At 36.4% G+C, this 20,146-nt stretch overlaps 1 protein-coding gene across 1 annotated transcript; it reads right to left on the bottom strand.

Annotated features, from left to right (window-relative positions):
• Positions 1 to 153: 153 nt before the first annotated feature.
• LOC121321101 lies at positions 154 to 9,894 on the bottom strand. Its single transcript, XM_041260008.1, has 10 exons — positions 9,428 to 9,894; positions 7,556 to 7,717; positions 7,352 to 7,433; positions 6,953 to 7,060; positions 6,171 to 6,381; positions 3,389 to 3,629; positions 2,892 to 3,053; positions 2,715 to 2,796; positions 2,128 to 2,238; positions 154 to 1,755 (listed from the first exon to the last, which is right to left on the bottom strand). Exons 1-10 carry the CDS (start codon positions 9,645 to 9,647, stop codon positions 1,656 to 1,658), a joined length of 1,479 nt encoding a protein of 492 aa, XP_041115942.1. The 5' UTR covers positions 9,648 to 9,894; the 3' UTR covers positions 154 to 1,655.
• Between the last annotated feature and the right edge of the window lie 10,252 nt (positions 9,895 to 20,146).

Below are 20,146 nucleotides of genomic sequence, written 5' to 3' on the forward strand. Positions count from 1 at the left end.
TATACTTTTTTAATAAATTGATTTATATCATTAGATAAAACGTGTTTACATTCATTTCTGCCCGACACCCCTGTTGTGTTGCAGTTTATCCCAGCAGTGTGGCAGGTTAGGTACGTTCTTATTTTTTTAATCAAAAACACAAACCAAGCATAGCAATGAAAACACTTTATTTACCCATATATAAGCAGCCTGAATAGAGGACTAAATGATCATGTTCCTGTCGTGCATAATGCTAGGGCAAAAACAAAGCAACATTATCATTTCATGATGCACAAACATACTTTACATTGAAATGTTGTAATTTTAGCACGGCTCTTGATGTCAAACCTCGATTGAGAATTTACAGGTAAGCTTGGGGTATAACCTATTCGATAGTTTCTTTCCTAGTTGTGTGGCAGAGGTTACCCCTACCCCCCCTCATTGTACAAGCCACAAGCCCAAGTCATACTGTCCACACATTGCATGTACATTTTCCAGGTCAGCAGCTTGAGAATCATTCACAAAAATAACTGAACAGAATTCTTTGTCTTTAGACATGTTTATCGTCCATTGGAAGTGTCTTCTTTTCTTCATACTTGCTAAAATGGTGGTAATTTATGGTGTTCTATTACTACTGTTAATTTGTATTTTGTTTCTCGACTACAAAGCCAGCATCTAGAAAAGGTTACTGGTGTAAGAGATTAGGTAAAAAGCTAAAATTACGTAGTGTTTACAAAAATGCATTCAACTGTCCTGTAACCAGTGTTGAACTACTAAAATATATTTTGCAACATAATCCTGAATTATGTTTGTATTCATTTAAAGTCAAAAGCATTTCTTAACTTTTACTCTGGAGCATTCAGCATTAGAGAGAGGATATGCCATAGTGAATCCAAAGCTAGCGCAACTGTGCTGATGCTATTATTGAAATAATGGCTGTTGTGGGAGCTAAACCAGCAGTGTTAATAAAGAAAACAATTCAGAAGAAGAGTGTTTGGCCAACACTGGGTGTTATTGGGGGAAAAAAAATGTTACAGCAATGTATACATTATGGTGTTTACCATATACAATAACAGTAAAACTCTTTATAAAAAAATAATAATAAAAAAAAGCATGGGACATTCATTAATTTGGGTAAATATTTACAGTAACGTAAGAAATACATTAAAAAAAATTATATATAAAAATTATATACATATTTCCATAGATATCATAAACTAGCAAACCAGCCTTATTTCAGTATGCACTGCAAGCACTCGTGAACATAAGTATATAGTATAATTGACTACACTTTACATCTGAAATCTGTTCAGAGAAAGGTCATTGCTAATACCTGGGAAACTTTTTGACATCTATCTTATAGTGTTTCTAATGCCCAAGTCCACTAAATGTAAATTTGCAAGGCCTAATTTAGGGTGGGACAGCAAAGGGCATTATAACTAAAGATTAACTTGAATGCCAAGACTTACAGTTATTTTTCATTCAGAAAATTGATCTGCCAAAAGAAGTTAACTGAACAATTCCTGAGTTTGCTTTTCTCAAGAAAGTCAAAGCACATAGTTAGGAAAGCTTTCCAGGACTAAGCAGTGTGCAAACTCTTTACAATGCAGAGTCAAGGTGAAATAACTGTACAGCATGTTGTGAACAAACCCAGTCCTCCAGCTTTCTTCTTTCTGCTAAATGTAGGCAGCTCTGTCAAACTGTTTTGGTTTACTTTGTGTGGTTGGCATTACAATTTCATTTGTAATGGGTGTTCCTTTGTTAATGTAACCTTTCCTGCAAAAACATTTAGTTGCCATGAGTGGGGCTGTACATTCTTAGAGGGCAATTTACTGCTCAAACTTGTTTTTCTATTTAGAAGTTTTAGTATCACTGTATAATGGTCAAATGAATGTGTGTAAAGTAATAATAATTTTGGACTTGCTAATAAAACATCAAGTCCCACTAAAAAATGCTACTACAGTACAATAGCTGTAAGTGAATCTCACTATTTCTGCATTCATGGATATTTTTACTTGAGCTTTTTGTGTCGAAACTTCAACCGAGTTAAGCCTGTGGGATGAACCCCACTGAAACGTTTCCCCCAAAGAACACCTGTGATAGAGCTATAGCAGCTCTCTGTGCTACTAAGTTTCTAGTTTCACTCACCTTTTCTTTTGGAACGCCACTTTTGACGTTGCGATACAGTAAAGAATACCTCCTGCAATGCAAAGGACTGAGCCCGCCCAGCCAATGAACAAGCCAGTTCCTAATTCAAATCTGTAAAAATGTCGTAAAATTATAAATTGATAAACAAGGAGAAAAATCCCAGTATAGATTTCCCATTTTTTAGTTGTGCATGTAGATAAAACTGTAACTAATTTATCTATTGAAAGACCAATGTTTGTTTTTTTTTCTCTCCCTAATCTGCAAGTGGCATAAAGATAAATTCCTTACGCATTAATTGGGCACTTGTTTAAGGAGCATAGCAGGAACATGTCAAATGTCAAACTAAACCAGGCTCTAGACCTGGGTACACATGATCCATGTCTCTGAGCAAAACTTTCCCAGTTGTTTATTCTTCAAACTGCTTGATCAAAGCACTTTATAATAATAATGTTGTGAGTAGTTTCACTTAGGTTCTATAATCAAAGATATACATTAGAATACTAACAATAAGAAATTAAAAACTGTAAATAAACAGTGTGTATACATCTTTGATATATGAATACTAACAGTGAAGTGGTGCTACTTACTTTGTTTGATAAAATTTTGGGTCATAGAATTCTGATGTAATTCGGTTCGCATACAACGAGAAACAACTCATAGACAAGAGACCTGCATAAAGAACACAGAACACAAGTTTATTAAAAGTGCCCTAAAGGCATGCCATTGAAAGAACAAACTGTTAACATTAAATTGGTAATATTTACCACTAACTATGAAATGTATTCCCGCCGTAAAAGCAAATTTAGCTTTGGTTATATCTGATCCTCCAATCTTGGTACACTTCATCCCAACCAATGCAAGGATGACTCCCAAAAAACAAAGCATGACACTAGTAATCAGGAATGCTCTGCAGACTTGGATTTGAACTGTTCAGCAAAAAAAAACACAAAGACATTAGAACATTTTCTTTTCCTCATTTCTGAAACACAGAAAATCTGTTGTCTAAATAAATGGCTTTGTGGTTGCAATGGTTTAATACCAATACACAGGAAGTGAATCTATTGTGCAGTGGTGTGATAAATAGGCTTCATCAAAGTCTATTCTCATCTCATTTATTCTGGCTGTTTTACCAGTTAATGTTTGTATGAGATTTATAATTCACACAGCAAAGTAGAGTCACTTGCCTAAGGCAGAAAATACAGAAACAGTATACAATAACCTGCTGCTATAATTTAGCAAAGGATACAAAGAGATAACATACCTGGCAGTGCCAGCAGGGACTCAAAGTTTTTGCAGTCAGAGATTCCAGTTGAAGCGTGGACACACATCTTCCAGAGGTTGGAATAAAAATCTCCCGTCACAATGACAATGCCGTTAACTGTTGACACTTGCCAGGCTTCAATAGGCAAGGTAGAGGTTGTTAGGACCCAGCCCGCAATGCACAGGAACAAGGCAGCGATCTCACAAGCATTTTGATTCATTTTTAAGGCTGTCTGCAATGCTCAAATCCTAGAGAATTTCTTCACTCAGAGTATTGACCAAATGGTGGATCTGATGACCTCCACTGACTACTAACCTTTTTTTAACCTCCCAGCTGAGCTGTTAATTCAAAGCCTGTGAGATATGATCGCACTCTCCAGCTTTCTGAGGTGAAAAATCCTGGACCACGCTTAGTATTATTAAAATGGGAGGGGTTGATCTGTCAGCAGCTGATCAATCGTTTGACATTCATCCCAGTATGAAAGTCACTTATGGACCACTGTGATGAGAACAGGATGATTTGTTTACTACTAATATTTATCAATGCAGGTAATATAATAAAGGTGGCAGGTATATTTATTTACATCATGTTCTTAAGCATGCAGTGTCCTTGGATTATAACAGGAACAAAATAACTGTTTTCACAATAGACCCAAGTTTATCAGAAAGAACTTCATGGTTTGATGAAATTCTCTCAACATTAGTTCCCTAAAACAGAAGGAAATCTACAGTTTAAGGAACAAAACTATTTTAAGAGTTTACTATAGGGTTCAGTGTCCTTGAGATCATGATATTAAACAATATGTTGTGCTGAAAATTCAGTGATATTACAATGCTATAACTCAGAGGTAGTGTAGACTTGGCTTTGGATCAGTATGCAAGGTGTCATAAATAAATCGACTCAGTCATGGTCAGAGATTGGAACAACGTTTTTAAGACAACAAATCCCCTCACCACTGTTATGATTATGTTCTTAACAAACTGGTTTAAAGTAACCAGGATCATGCATTATTTTTGCTCCATTCTTCAGTGGCCAACAATTTAGTACAATGTTTTGCCAATATTTATTGTACAATCGATAACCTGTATTGCTACAGTGATGTTTAGGGCCTAGGATTTGAAATGATTTCCCATGTAAACTAAGAAGACACTTCAAAGTAAAAATTGTATTTAAAATTTTAAAAATTTAAAAAATGTGTGTTACTTTATTTCAATGCACAATAGAAAGGTGTCTGCGCACTTAATCAAGAGCACTTGCAATTTCTCACCTCAGATGGTAACTATCAGACACCAACATTAACAAGTAATGTGCCACTCCAATTGTTGATTAAAATAATAACAGATGTGAGAAATCAGTGTACTCTGTCAGCTTCAGGTCTGGTTTTACTCTTTTCCAGAACTTTTCAATACAGGGAAACTGTTGTATTCACATGAAATATGGACCAAGATGGCAAACCGCTCCATTTCACATCCTGAATTTGTTGTTTCTTATCTGATATCTCTAAACTGTAAACACTGTAAGCACCTGCAGTATAGTATGTGTGTCTGTTGTCATTTCTAGAACAATCCATAACTATCAAACATTCCATAGTGCTAAATATGTTAGATCAAATGAGAAACGTTTGTCTTCATTAAAAACGTTGGAAAAATACTCGTCATTTTTGTATTTCCTTTACTATTAAAAAAAAGAATATTGTTACATTTGTCATGCTTTTAAAAATAAATACAGACAAAGCAAATGTTCTTACCCCTCATTAACTTAAAACAACATTCATTCAGGTCCCATATCATTTGGCTAAAGTCTTCCAGGCTCAAATATTTCTTGCCACCACCCTATAAATGCCCTTCATGTGCAGCAAGTATTTGGACACCTGTTAGCCTCCCCTGGCTGTTTGTGGGTTACTACTAAAACAGTACCATTGATTGACAGTGGATGTAAAGAATGGAAAACTAACACTGAAACAACAAAGATGTTGCTATGCCAACAACAGTTTAATTTAAAGTCTTGGGTATCAGTTACAAAATTGATTGTTCTTGTTCATAAAATATGTCAATGTGGTTTTATTGCATAGCAAGTTATATCTTATAGCAAGCCAGTGTGGTTTGATACCACCAAGCCAATCAGAGCACAATTGATGAAGTGACAACTTTATTTACAGAGACCACCAAACAGCTTTCAAAAAAATAAAGGTTGATAATTGTACTGCTATGTATTTTTTTATTGGAAAATAAGTAATTTTAAGAGAGATCGTTTTTTAAACTAAAGGGAAAAAAAATCTTCTATTGTACTCTAGGTATTCCCTATTTGCATATCTCTGTGTTCTCACAGTAATATGGCAACACACAGAACATGAAATTGGATATTTATAAGACAGTTACAAACAATATATTCATACATGAGTAATTACCAAAACAAATAAATAAAAACACAGTAAAAGTACACTGTATGCATTTTTAAACAATGAGCCAGATTACCCAGGGCTAGAAAGCATTTTGTTTTCCAAATCGTCATTAGCAAAAAACATACCAATGCAAATTCTAAAACAAATAAGAGTCTACTTATAAAATCCCAAATAAATTTTCTGGATTGCTTGAATTGCTTTGACAATCTCGCCCTGTGTGATCTCACATTGTCATTTGTGAACCTGACATACTGCAAATGTTAAGCAATAGTGCACTCATTAATTAAGTGTGATCTTTGCTGCAGTGTACAAAGTCTGTTGGTAAGTCTGAACGTGAGTACAGTAAGTACACTCCAGTTCGACCTTCTCCTTTTTCTGTTAAACGTAAGCATTTCTATCAAAATCTTTTGATTGGCTTCCATACTCCCTCATGTTCCTCTGAGTTTTAGGATCTTTTGATTGGCTTCCATACTCCCTCATGTTCCTCTGAGTTTTAGGATCTTTTGACTGGCTTCTATACTCCTGCATGGACCTCTGAGTTTTACGGTTAGGGGTCATATATGATGATCCTCCAGTGTAACTGTAAATATTCCTGCAATAGAGGATAATACAATCAATAGGGTTATGTTGTGAGATAAGTGAAAAGGGTACAGTAATTATTCCCCAAGTTTATTTGGTTGTTAAATGTTGGTGTCATGCATGTGGTATTTACACAGGTGTACTATATACAAAGGCTACACGTCATATGAAAAAAAAAAAAACAATATATGGCAATGAAAAACAATATTAGCGTTTTATTTTCTGATACTCGTTGTGTAAGGACAAGCAGAGGTATATATTTGTCCTTACTCTTGGGTGTTTTAAATCCTTCTTTTAGTAACTGAAGGAAAGTTGTATATTATATATTGTATTGTGCTATAAAACCGTTTAAGGAAGCAACTACTTTGAAGTGAATTGCTGTAGACATAGTCCACACAGCCAAAAAGATAACAGCTTCTTAAAAAGGAGTACAGTTATATTCAGGTATGACAGCCACTAATCATGGCCTACACATCTACTGGATTGCAATCCGTTTGGGCTTATATCAGATAAAATGTCAAAATTTCAGTTCTGTGATAGAGTTACAGCAACTTTCTACTATTCCAGGTCATTCTTTTCCTCACCTTTTTGGCTTAGAATCTTTGCCATTTATTAAACAGAACATTGATCCACCTACAATGCAGAGTACAGAGCCTGACCAGCCAATGAACAAAGGACTTCCCAGTTCATATCTGAAAAAACAGCATACATTTATTCAAGATAAAATGGTCTTTCACAAGTAGACATTACTCCATTCCAAGACCAATGTATTATAGATATCACCTGTTCATTTTTCACAAAAATTGGGAGGACATTTTATATAGAAATATATAATATTTCCTGCCCAGACCCCAACTATCAATCCAATGGAGTAAACATCCTTGTTTCACAAAAGTATGATTTCTTAATTACTGATGGATTAATATACTTCACACACAAATTACATTTAATAATTACAACATAATGTATTTGTATTTACTTACTTTTGGTCTGCATAAGTAGGGTCAAAATATATTGCAGTTATTCTGTTTGCGTATAGTGAGTATGCACTCAAAGAGCAGAAACCTGTAAAAAGAACAACATGAGTTTTATTAGAAGTCATCATTGGCTAAATATTGGCAATAAATAAATAAATAAATAAAACAATAAATAAATAATGCTTTTGAACACAAAATGAGCATTTTTACCTCCAACAATGTAACAGCCTCCTGCCACACAGGCAATCTTAGCTTTGGTAGTGTCTGTTCCCCCAGTCCTTGTACACCTCATCCCAAACAAGGCAAATATGGCTCCAAAAAACCCCAGTGTCACACAACAAATCATGAGGCCTCTGCAAGCTTGGAGGTGACCTGTTGACAGTGACATCACAAATCATGAGGTCTCTGCAAGCTTGGAGGTGGCCTGTTGACAGTGACATCACAAATCATGAGGCCTCTGCAAGCTTGGAGGTGACCTGTTGACAGTGACATCACAAATCATGAGGTCTCTGCAAGCTTGGGGGTAACCTGTTGACAGTGACATCAAGAATCCATTGTCATCTTTTTCACATTTCTGAAACACGGAAGATGTGCTGTATTCTTTCATTGACTCGTAAATTAAACATGGGTGCTTAGTCATGCTGCAATGCCCATTTCAGTACCAGCAGTAATGCATAGCAGTGACTTACAGGTCACATTTATGATATCTCAGGGCCTGGTTCACATACCAGTGGAACGCTTACCTTTAAAAATGGCTCAACAATGGAGCACATATTAGCAGTCATGTTTTAATATAACTTTGTTAAAAATATATTTCGACTTTCATTTCTCTTATTTTCAAGCAACACTAGTGTGAAATGCATTGTTCCATTCTACATATGATTTTCTATGACTAATCATTTGTTTAGTGTTTAAAATCACACGTGCTAATCTCATGAATACTATATAATCTGCACACACATTTGTTCTTCCATAAATCTTTAACACTGCACAATCTGCCTTAGTTCATGTCAAGTTTTTGGCAATTATTCTTAAATTTGTTGTCCTTTAAACAAAACAGACTCTTAATAATTACAATAACTGTAATAAAGAAAACACTTAAATAAAATTACAGTAAATTACAGAAAATGCACAACTGTATGCACTATTTAAACTTGCTGATAAATCCTTTCAGCCTTAGTAGCTATTGCATGGGATCTCCTGGTAGCAGATTCCAACTTGGGTCTAAGCTCCTAGCATATTTCTGATATTGCCTACTGTTAGACACAACCTTTAAAAAGCATGCTGTCTAGAAAACTGTCTACATTTATTGAGGGTCTGATATGAGACAGACAGGATTTCCCTTGGTTAGTTCTTGCTCTCTGACACCTTCTATGTAACCAAAGGGTGACAGACATCTTCCTACTTCTCCTATGTATAAGAATGGGGTTAAAACCTCATTTTTGAAAAGCTGACCGCTCCTTGTTTTAATAACACTCCATTGAGAATGTGCTAACAGATGTTTACACCTTCATGGATTGCATAGATTATGTAATGAACACGTCCCAAACAAGTTCACAAAGCTCTACTAGGAAACCCTGTTAATAACACTAATTTAACCACACGACTTGCCTTTGTGGCTTAGATTATTTGCTGAAGAAGGATATTTGTACAAATATTAAGACAGAAATGTTACTAGCTGTAAAGAGATTCCTAAAAAAAAAAAAGTGAATCGGGCCCTATGAGTTATGGTATAAATTTCTGTTGACTTCAATTAATTGTTTCCCGCATAATGTTTGCATAACTGTACAAATCAATCCCCCATAGATGTCAATTTCCCTATTGAGGCAAAATGGAACTAACTCGGTGAGCAGGCATTGCATGGATTTTGTACATTGCATAATGCCTGAATATTTTAATATTTTTCTGCTATCTATGGTAACAAAAAATGACGACAAGTGAGAAATAGTTAATTGTTTAAAAAAAACGAAGTTAGGTTTCTTCTTTATCACTGTGTTTGCTGTCACCTGACAGCAATATCTATGCCTGCATACTTTTTTGGATTACTATGCCAAACATGAAAGATATGAAAAGACTGCGTACTCTCCTGTCCCAGTATGCTTGACAAGTCCTTGCAGTTAGTAACTCCAGTTGAATCTGTGAAGCAGCTCTTCCAGAGGTTAGACCAGAGGACAGCAGTGGTAATGATATTGCCATCGAGTGAAGATGATTTCCAGTAGTCAATAGGCAAGGTACAGCATACCAGGACCCAGCCACAAAACTCGACGACTAAGGCAACTATCTCGAGGTTCATAGAATTCATTTTAGATCCTTCATTCAGTAGAAATCAAATGGTGGATCCGATGATCACTCAACCCCTACAAAAATTACTGACCAGTCTCCACACTCACTAATAGAATTGTGATGTGATCCTTTCTGAGGTTAGAAATTCCTGGACTAGGTACTAATAAAATGGGAGGGGCCAATATGCAAATATATGTCACCAGCACCTGACACATGCAATAATTTCGACTTTCATCTCAACCAGAAAGACACATGGTTTCCCAAGATCATTTGTGCTGAGAAGATAGCTGGCTTGTGCTCCCAGGCTCATATATTATGGAAGGGATGGGGGTGGGGGCGGGAGGAGAGGTATGTAATTGCATTCATCCATGCAGATAACATAGGGGGCCTTTGTTGCCATAATAATATTAAGTAAATTGTTTTCAAAATAACTGTAAATGCATGAGACAGCAACTGTTTGTGTAGTGAAGCAAACAGTGAGGTAAATAATTTCATATTCACACTAACTCTTCGACAGCTGTTGCCCTGAGATGGCTTTTCACTTTTTGTTCAGTGCTCATGTATTATGTTTTCTTTGTGTACCAGTGCAGAGGCTGGACACAAACCGGTGACCCTGCACACTGCAAGCACGATGCAGTCACTATGCAAAAGAGACAGGCTTTTAACCTTATCGCATTTCAGCAACAGGGTGCAGAATCTTTAACAGCAGGGTGTTACACAACACTGCCCATTATATATGGACAGGAAATTTAGATGCTTAACACACTGCTGCTTCTACAGTATTTATATGTACCTTTCTTTCCTGCTTTTACACAACAGGCCCAGTAGAACCAAAATATTACTCTGTAGTGTGACAGATAACTCACAATAACTGCACCACTCTACACCACATTTGTATCATACACTCCTATAGACGTAGACATTTGGCTATAACCTGATGTGGCAAAGTGCCTGCCCCTGTGTGTATTTTGTGTTGTATGTTGTGTGTTAATGTTGGTGTATAGTCATTGGTACATGGGATATAAACGGGTCCGTGTAACACGAGTGTTTAAAATGTATATTTGTATTTAGGCACAAGGATTGCACAGACCAGTTTATATCCTGTGTACCAATGACTATACACCAACACAACATATAACACAAAATACACACAGGGGCAGGCATTTTGCCAAACCTGACAAGGTCATTCTTAACTGAAGCAGTCCAATAGCATCACATCATCTGTATCTGCCTAATGGGCATGCATGCAATATACTGTGCAAAGTGGTTATTCAAGCTACATAGGGGTTTGCAGCAAGCCTTATTATTTATTATAACTGCAATACACATAACTGACTGCCAAAAACAAAACAAAATGCATTCATATCGTTTTACTGGCATCAACATTAGCCTTTCGTTCTTAAGAATGCCCAACATGATTGAAACATCAGTAGGTGAGTGTGAAAAATAATTGCCTGATGCAATTGTTATGATCATATTTGAAATCATGTAAAAATTTTATTAATGGTTCAGAATTAAGTGTGAAACTCATCATTAACTTTGGTGTTTTGAATAGATAACAATAAGGCCTCACTAGCTGCGATCTGTATCAACTTGGAGGGTCACCAGCAGTGAACTTACCTAATGAACTCCAATTCAAAACCGAAAAGCTGCAACCAAGTAAAAACTTTTTATTGAATTAAATTAAACCAGTAGAATCTCCTGATCAGAATACAAGATTACAAAAGGGACTTGCAATCAGAAATAAATCGTTTATCAAAATCACATTTAGAATAGGGCTTAGGTCGGCAAGGTCGTCCTCGGCTCACCGTGCACCAGCGACCCCTGTAGTCTGGTTAGGCGTCCTGCGGGCTTGCCTGTTAGCTGCCCAGGAGCTGCGTTGTCCTCCCACGCTGTAGCTCCTGGGTGGCTGGATGATGAATCAACAGGGTGTAAAGAAGCGGTCGGCTGACGGCACACGCTTCGGAGGACAGCGTGTGTTCGTCTTCGCCCTCTCGAGTCAGAGCAGGAGTGGTAGCGGTGAACTGAGTCAAAATAATAATTGGGCATTCAATATTGGAAGAAAATAACAAAAATAATTGGCAACGACAAAATTTAAAAAAGAAAAAATGTCCGCTCTAGAGCACTGGGATTTGAGATCTGTACACTAAATCACTGCTGGAAGAGCGATTAAAAAAAAAAAAAAAAAAACATAACAAGTGCTCTGACTTTTCGGTTCCGTAACACATCGTGGATTGTTATTGTTGTGTTACCTGTTTGACAATGTGGGCAATAATCCTTACACTATAAGTGCACTAGAGCAGACATTTTGAAAAGAGCTTTGAAACAGACTTTAAAGTTAAAGTGTAAAACATTGTCAGCATGTTAACAATGAAAAGAAAAATTACAGGTACATTATTTAACAGCTGTAGCAACACGTGGGGATAATACTTTTTTTTCAGAACCCCACTGCTTGCTCTTTAATATAACATTATGTCAATCATATATCATCAACTCTTAATAGCTTTTCCCAGTAATTAATCTGTTCTGATAACTGTCCCATTGAGGCATACGGTGTTTAAAGCATTTTAGTAAGAAATAAAAGTATTTTAATCTTGTTTCTTTATCAATGACTGATATAAAGCACTGAGCTTTGAACCAAGGCAATTGCACACAGGATTAAACACCCCCAATGAGCTTAGACTGAGCTATAACTGCCTTTAGGGAGTGCAGTGAAGCTAAAACTGCCTTTAAGGAGTGCAGTGAAACTATAACTGGCTTTAGGGAATGCAGTGAAGCTATACCTGACTTTGGGGGATTGTAGCAAACATTCAGTAGTGTTTTGCATAATGAAATTGAGAATTCCATTGATAAGCAGGGCTGTACAGCACAACGACCAAATCCGATCCACCCTGCTTTATCTGTTACGGTGAGTATCTATATGTTCTTATGGACCTCTGAGATCTTCCAGTTAGTGATTTCATATAGGAGGTTGTTCCTTTGTAAATGTATATCTTCCTGCAGGAAACAAAACCAAAAAAAAAATACTATGACTTTTGTTATATCAAGTTTTGTGCATAATGTGCTTATCATAAGAGGTGGTGTATTGAGACAGTGCTTAACTCCCATGTTAAAAAAATAAATAAAATAAACATCTGGCAATTTGAAAACATTTACAACATGAGAATACAACAAATAAACAAGCACTGCTAATAAAAGTGGACATTTTTATACCTAACAGTCTATTATAGAATAAATACAGAATATTAGAAATTAGTTTAGGTCATTTCAAGCCAGAATGGTCAAGTGTCTAACTTTCTCTAACTAATTAGCTACCAAGTATTGTAGACCCCCAGACGATGAAAATTATGCAATATCAGTGGTCGTTGCTACAGTATAAACCCTGTTTGAAGAGCTGTAGTGTGGTCCAGGTAGGCCCTGTATGATTGATTGATTTACTACAGGTCAGTTGTTCTTTCCCTCACCTTTCAAACAGTCCCTCTTTCACTGTTGAGAAACAGTACATTGAATCACCAATAAGTGTAACTGAAGAACCTGACCATCCAATGAACATCCAATATATCTATATATATCTATATATATCTATATATATAGCTATCTATCTATCTATCTATCTATCTATCTATCTATCTATCTATCTATCTATCTATCTATCTATCTATCTATCTATCTATCTATCTATCTATCTATCTATCTATCTATCTATCTATCTATCTATCTATCTATCTATCTATCTATCTATCTATATATATATATATTAATATAATATATATATATATATAATATATATAATAATATATATATATATATATTATACAATTTCCATGTTAATAAATGTTAAGAGCCTGTTTAGTGTCCCAGGACATCACAAGGGCAAGGGTGTAATGCTGATTAATGTTTCTGTTCTTTTTTTTTTGGACTCGGTGACCTCCAATGGCCTAGTCTGATTAGATCAAGGGTAGGCAATCTTGGTTCATCCCAAACATTGTCAGAGGTTCAATTGATTCAATTTAATAACTAAAGAAACTCCTGCTCTAGATACATAAAGCTGGGGCATCATCCTCACATGCAGTAGGCAGAGGGGAATAGGGTTGATCACAATTCTAACATTATGTATGTTCTACTACCATTATATAATATAATACTACCAGTTAAAACAATTGCAAACTGTAAGCAGTGCACAGACATTATATAATCTCAGATATATCAATACAATGTGGTGCTACTTTATGTGTTGAAAATTGGGTCATACACTGAGAATGCGCACAGAGACGTCAAACCTTGAAAACATTTTTGATGAAACTATTCAAAGTTCTATTAAAAGAACAAACTGTTAGAAACAATACATGGGTGATATTTCTACCAGAAAAGTAATTCTAGTTTTGATCTTAGTACACTTCATCCTGACTAAAGAAAATATGTTTCCGGAAGTGCAAAGGATAATACCAATGATCAAGAGACCTCTGCATGCTTTGATGTAATCTGTTGAACATAACACAAACTCAGTATAATTATATATTATTTTCTTGTGTGCTATTTTCATTTACTTGATCAAATAAATGACATTGTGAAAATTAAATATAGGGCCTCATTCAACGTGAGTTTGAGATTTACTATTTTATTAGCTTGTGTTGATATTCATAAAACCTTTGAGTGCTTCCAAACGGGATATTGGAGTTTAATCTTGCATTTCAAAACACACATGGACGGACAGTGAAAAAACATTCCATAATAAATAAACCATGACTTAAAAGATGGGAAAATAGAGCGAGTGTTTACAAGTGTGGAAGTTTGACAATAGGAGCTTACCTTTGCTTTGATTGTTTCTATTTTCTGAGGAGATGTTTAAATGTAAGGTTAAAATTGCATGTGCAAGCCCAAAGAAATGAATCAAAGTAAAGGGAATGTTGTACAGAACAAAGGTAAGCTTCATTTTGTTAAACTCATGTCTGTAAACGTCTTTAAACAATTTTGGTTGTTCACCATTTCTTATAAATTCACAGTATACAGCTGTTGCATGGACATGCCAATACCAAGCCTGTTTCAGCAGTAAACAGCTGTCAAAATATTATTCTGAAGCGCCTGTATTTTACAGATCCTTAAATGTAAAGGCAGTGTCCTTGGTAAAGGATAAAGACGATCACATACTTGGTTGTGCCAGCATAGACTTAAAGTTCTTGCTGTCAGACACCCCAGTTGAACCGTGGACACACATCTTCCAGAGGCTATGGCCGTCACAATGACAGTGCCCTCAATTGTCAACACTCTCCAGTATTCAGTAGTTGTGGTTGAGGATATCAGGACCCAACCAACGACACACAGGAGGAAGGCAGCGATCTGAAAGCCGTAATGATTCATTTAAGATGTCTGTAATACCAATAAAAATACTAAAAAGTAAAACAAAAAACCAAAACAAAAAAGGAAGTCTGTTTGTGTTCATTTAGAAATGAGTTTACCAGCTGGTGGATCTGATGAACCTTATTGATGGCTGACCATTCCCAATCCTGCTTCTGCTGTCAGTGAAGCTCCAAATCCAAGCTGGCAAACCGGAACCTTCGAGATGAAATTCCTCTCCTTTCCAAACTGAGGTTTTATTAAAATGGGATGGGTAGTAGTCAACTAGCCCACTTGAAATAAATAACCAGACTACGCCACATTATGTTTAAAGAAAATAAGGAATTCTGTTCTATTATAATTACCTTCTACTTTCATTGACACAGGTTTGATCAACGAAGGGGGACAGCAACTAGCCCACAGCCCACAGCGAGGAACCAGACGATAAGTAATATGCAATTCTTTATTAAAAACAGGCTATATTCAAAACTTGGCATTAGTATAGTACACCTCGTCACTAACAAAAGTCAAAGTAGCACAGTAAAATAATGTGCATGACCAGTCCTTATTCAATATTGCACTTGCCCTGGCTGGATTGACGGTAGGGGATGTGGTTCCAATCTCCTGCCACCCCAAATTTCAAAACTGCTCAATTATCCCTTCCTCCAACAAGGGGCGCCACTCCACCACCGAGTCCAAGCCAGCAGACTAACACCAGAGTCAATTGAGTGGAGAAAGAAACGTTTCCATCTGCAACAGAGCAGTGCCACCACTCTCGATCTAAAATAGAATATTGCACACGACACAGGTTTCCGGATAAAAATAAAGCAAAGGATCAGTGAACTTGTACATTTCAATTCATCTTCTAATTTATACAATAAACTAATAGTATAGTAAAACCAGAGAGATCACCATTAATAGAATTGCTAATTAACATTAATCATAAACACATATCTAACCACATATCAATACACATCTAGATCTATATATAAATATACAGTATAATCTAGCAGCATATACAACCTAGCAGCATTATGTAATTTAGCAATAGATAAGTCTAGCAGCATTATATAGTTTTAGCAGCAGATGCAATTTAGCAGCATTGTCTAGTGTAACAGCAAAGTATACTCTAACAGCATTTGTAGCAATAAAATATAGCCCGGCATCAATTTATTTCTGGCTGTAGTGTAAGGCAGGGAACAGGGAAAAGACTCCGCTGATAAGTTATAATAAAAAGTAACAATAGCTCAGTGAGAAGGTGCGTGACTCTACTGCAGTTTAAGCATTATGCAGCACAACAAAACACTTAGCTGGTGGATAACGACCCACAACTCCCAGTCCAGCGTCTTGGGCAGCTCTCTCTCTCTCAAAGTGCTCAGGCTTTTAACTTCTCTCCAGTCAACGCCACTCAGCTGGTCGTCTTCAGCTCCTCATGTCCCGATTTCTCTTTAGTCTCGTTCCCAGTACACCAAGTGTCCCGTACTGCTGCTAACAACACCCCAAATTCCTCACATCCTGGTCCGGTGCCGCTACCTGCAACACTCCGATCTCCTTGCTATCTTTGGTCTTGTATCTTGTATCTGTTTTGCTCTTTTCTCTATCCCCGCATTCTACTTTCTCCCTATCTTGTTTCTGTCTATCTTTCTTTTCGTTTTTTTTTTTTACCTAATGAACTAAGCCCTTTGCATGTTTGTGGCATTACAGCAACACACCAATTTGAGGAATCTGAAGGGCAGTAGCAGTGATTGCAAAAAAATAAAAGGTTTTAAAGAAAAGCTGCAACACAATTGATTACTGTCAATACAATGGGAACAGATGGTTTTTGAATTGAAGGGGATTTAATAGGTTTGGAGTCATAAAATGGAGCTTTCTCCATCCCAACTGACCAACAGCGGTATGAGATTTATATTGCTGAAGTTCTGCTATAAGTATAATTAAAGACTTCTGGGGATCTTTAAACCAATTAGAGTGTCCGTTTCGCCTGTTGTATGCCTCATCACCATCCAATCGGCTTTTAAAACACTCAAGGAAGTTAATTGCCCGTTGATTGGTACTTAGTTGTAAAGGTAAGGGAAAGTGATTTTCTTGTTTGAAATCAACACATTAATGAATGAATACCTGCAGATAAATACTTCTTAAAGGCAATTAAAAGTATGATTATCAGCACAAACCCTACTGAGTATGCACTCAGAGAGCAAACCTGTAAAAGCAACAAGTTTCATTAGAAGGCAGGCATGTCATTAAATACTATGAAATGCCATATTTTCCTCTGCCTATGTAGCAGAGTCCCATCACACAGGCAGTCTTCGTTGTGGTGGGATCAGCTTCTCCCAATCTGCTACACTTGTTCCGAAACAAGCAAAATGCAGTTCCAAAAAACCCCAAGGTCACAGTAACCTGTTCACCATGACAACACAAAATACAGAGAGAAACAAGAGGCAAATGAAGAAAAATTGACAGAATAAAGCCATGTTGATCTTGATAGAATTTTCTTTGCAACTTTTCCCATATTTCACTGGGTGGGGTGGGGGTGGGGGGTTAGCATTTTGAAACCCAAACTGATTGAGCCGAGACTAATTGAGTCATTGTAACACTCAGCTTTAGGACAGGTGATATATTTATTGGTTTTTCTTCATTCACATGCCTCGGCAACAAAAACTGACTTCACAAGCCACATACTGTATACGTCACCAATGAATGGAGTGTACATACAATCATATGGTGACAATGACAAAACTTCAGTTTTTTACACCACTCAAACTGTTTCATCTACTTTCTACATTATTCAGATTCTAGTCTTGGGCTGCTTTCTGAAGCCGGGAACCATCCAAGATTGACCTTAATTCGAATCTTACAAATAAGTTAGATTTTTGCAGGTTGTTCTGCAGGTTTTAATGTCAATTTGAGGGACTCATGAAATTCGGATCACTTGGGTGGTGTTAATTTTCAGTAAAGCTAATTTACCTTCTACGTGTTCACGGTTGAAAAACAAAACAAAACAATGAATGACAGACAAGGACACTTATTGGACTACGTTATCAAAACGCTTTACTTCAAATCGACACCCAGCACGGTTGTTTCAAGAAGGAAAAAATTAAGTTTGCATTCCAGATTGATTTAGGGGCATGTACTGTAAGTCTTATTTGTTTCACAATTGTAATTTGTGTTTTCTTTATGAAAAATATAATAACAACAATATGGTGTAAAAAGCTTGTAGAAACTAGACCACTGTACCTTGTAAAGCAGACCGCAATTCCAAAGTTGTCTTTCCACCTTTGGGTTTGGTTTCAGTCCAAAAACTCTGGACCACTGAAGAAACAAAACAAGGTGCATTCCATGGACCATAATGGTGTAATGGCTCATCCATCATACAAAATAGCCTTGGTCGCTCCCCAAGAAAAGATGGACAAGCACATATGCTATTACTAGACATCAGAAGAACACAATACCCAGAAGAATATTCTCAGTTCTTCTTCTGAACCTAATTGGGTCCCTAGAGTCAATTCAGATCAGCACATGAAGATTCTTGGTCCTTTTTTACCTCAAATTTAGATCCAATTTTTTTTAAAATCTCACATACGTGTGTACTGCTTGAACCCACCTCTTCCTGTAGTGAGGGTGAGTGGGACTCCCTTAACATTTTAGCCTTTTTTATTTTTAAATAAACTGGAAAATCTACAAAAATGTTAATTGATCTTGATACTATCAGCTTATTTGGCCTTGGAGTTTAGCCCAGGCCATCTATAAAATGGGATCTTAATTGTTCAGTTGCATTCCATTGAAATTTGAAGTCATTTTTGTATGTGGTTTATTTTTTTTTATTTTTTTTTTGTGAATCTTTTAAGCATCATATTTCTTGCAGAGATGAAATAAGAGAAAACGAAAAATCATATTAGATGTCGATTGCATAAACAGACATAAGTAGAATCTATGTTTACAAAAAAATGTAAGTTTACTTTTAGTAAACTTAAATTCACGGTAAAGAACAGAAATTGACAGACAACAACACATTGCTTACATAGACTAGTCAAAATTCGACCGCATGTGCATTTTATCCTCAACTGGTTTTACAAAAAGCCTTTTTTTCCCTCTTGTGTCATTTGAGTTCAAGTCTCTCTTGATATTTCCCCCTTTCCAGCATTATTAGTTTTACAAGCAGGGAGCTGTGATCCTGTGCCCTCGAAGATGTATACAGGCTGCACTGCTTTGAATTCTAAGCCTCATTACAAATGTTTTGGGAAATGTTCCTATATACTAGTGACATTTAGGTCTGCAAACTAATACACCGTGTTTATGTTGTGTTTCATACCATGAGTCAAAACTAGAAAGTTGGGCAAGGAAAGGATAATAGTGCTATTATGTTTTTTGAAGGACAGATTTTCAATTAAAGTACATTCCTGAGGTCATTTTTTGTGTCTAAACCAGGTAAATGGTCATGTGATTTTCATTCACTTATAATTTCACTTCAAAACAAAACAGCATTGTGCTGAACCTAGTTGTCTTTGGAGTACTGTGTCATTATTTTATCCTGTTCCCCTGACGACGTGAGTCAAGTAAACACCAGATTGTTCCGTTCTTTTAGGTTCAAGTCAAAACATGTTTTCTTCTTGGACATACTGGGTTTTGGTTTGACACTACACCAGGAAAATAATATATCAAGTATATTCCTATTAAGTTTACATTCCAGTTGTAAACCTCACAAACTATACATGTTAAAGTCCTAGCCAGGTTTGTTGTGCACTCAGCCCACTGAATGAAATTATTCAGTTAGATATCTCCTCAGTCAAGCGCATGTGCTCTACTGGTGTGCCATATTCAGTACTTTGGGGAAGCCCATTATATATTCCTCTGTTCAATCAAAGCTTGTCCACAAGTGCAGCCTACCACTTATTCACATCCTATCACCAGAAATGCCACGTAAATGTAATTGCAACAAATGACAGTTATTGGATTTGAATCTCAGCCTGTTGAATTAAGTAGAAATTGATGTCTGTACGTGAACTGTGAAGCTTAGAGACAGACCCCATAACCAGTGAACTAAAGAGCAGCTAGAGGCATTATGCTGATGTCAGTGTTATATCTGTTGCTAGGGACAATGCTTTAAATCTTGTTTTCAAATCTGATTGTGAACACACTGTGAATCTCTGTTCCATGGAACGTAAGAACATTTATGAACAAGAGGGG

This window comes from Polyodon spathula, chromosome 9, assembly GCF_017654505.1.
Source record: "Polyodon spathula isolate WHYD16114869_AA chromosome 9, ASM1765450v1, whole genome shotgun sequence".
NCBI lineage: Eukaryota > Metazoa > Chordata > Actinopteri > Acipenseriformes > Polyodontidae > Polyodon > Polyodon spathula.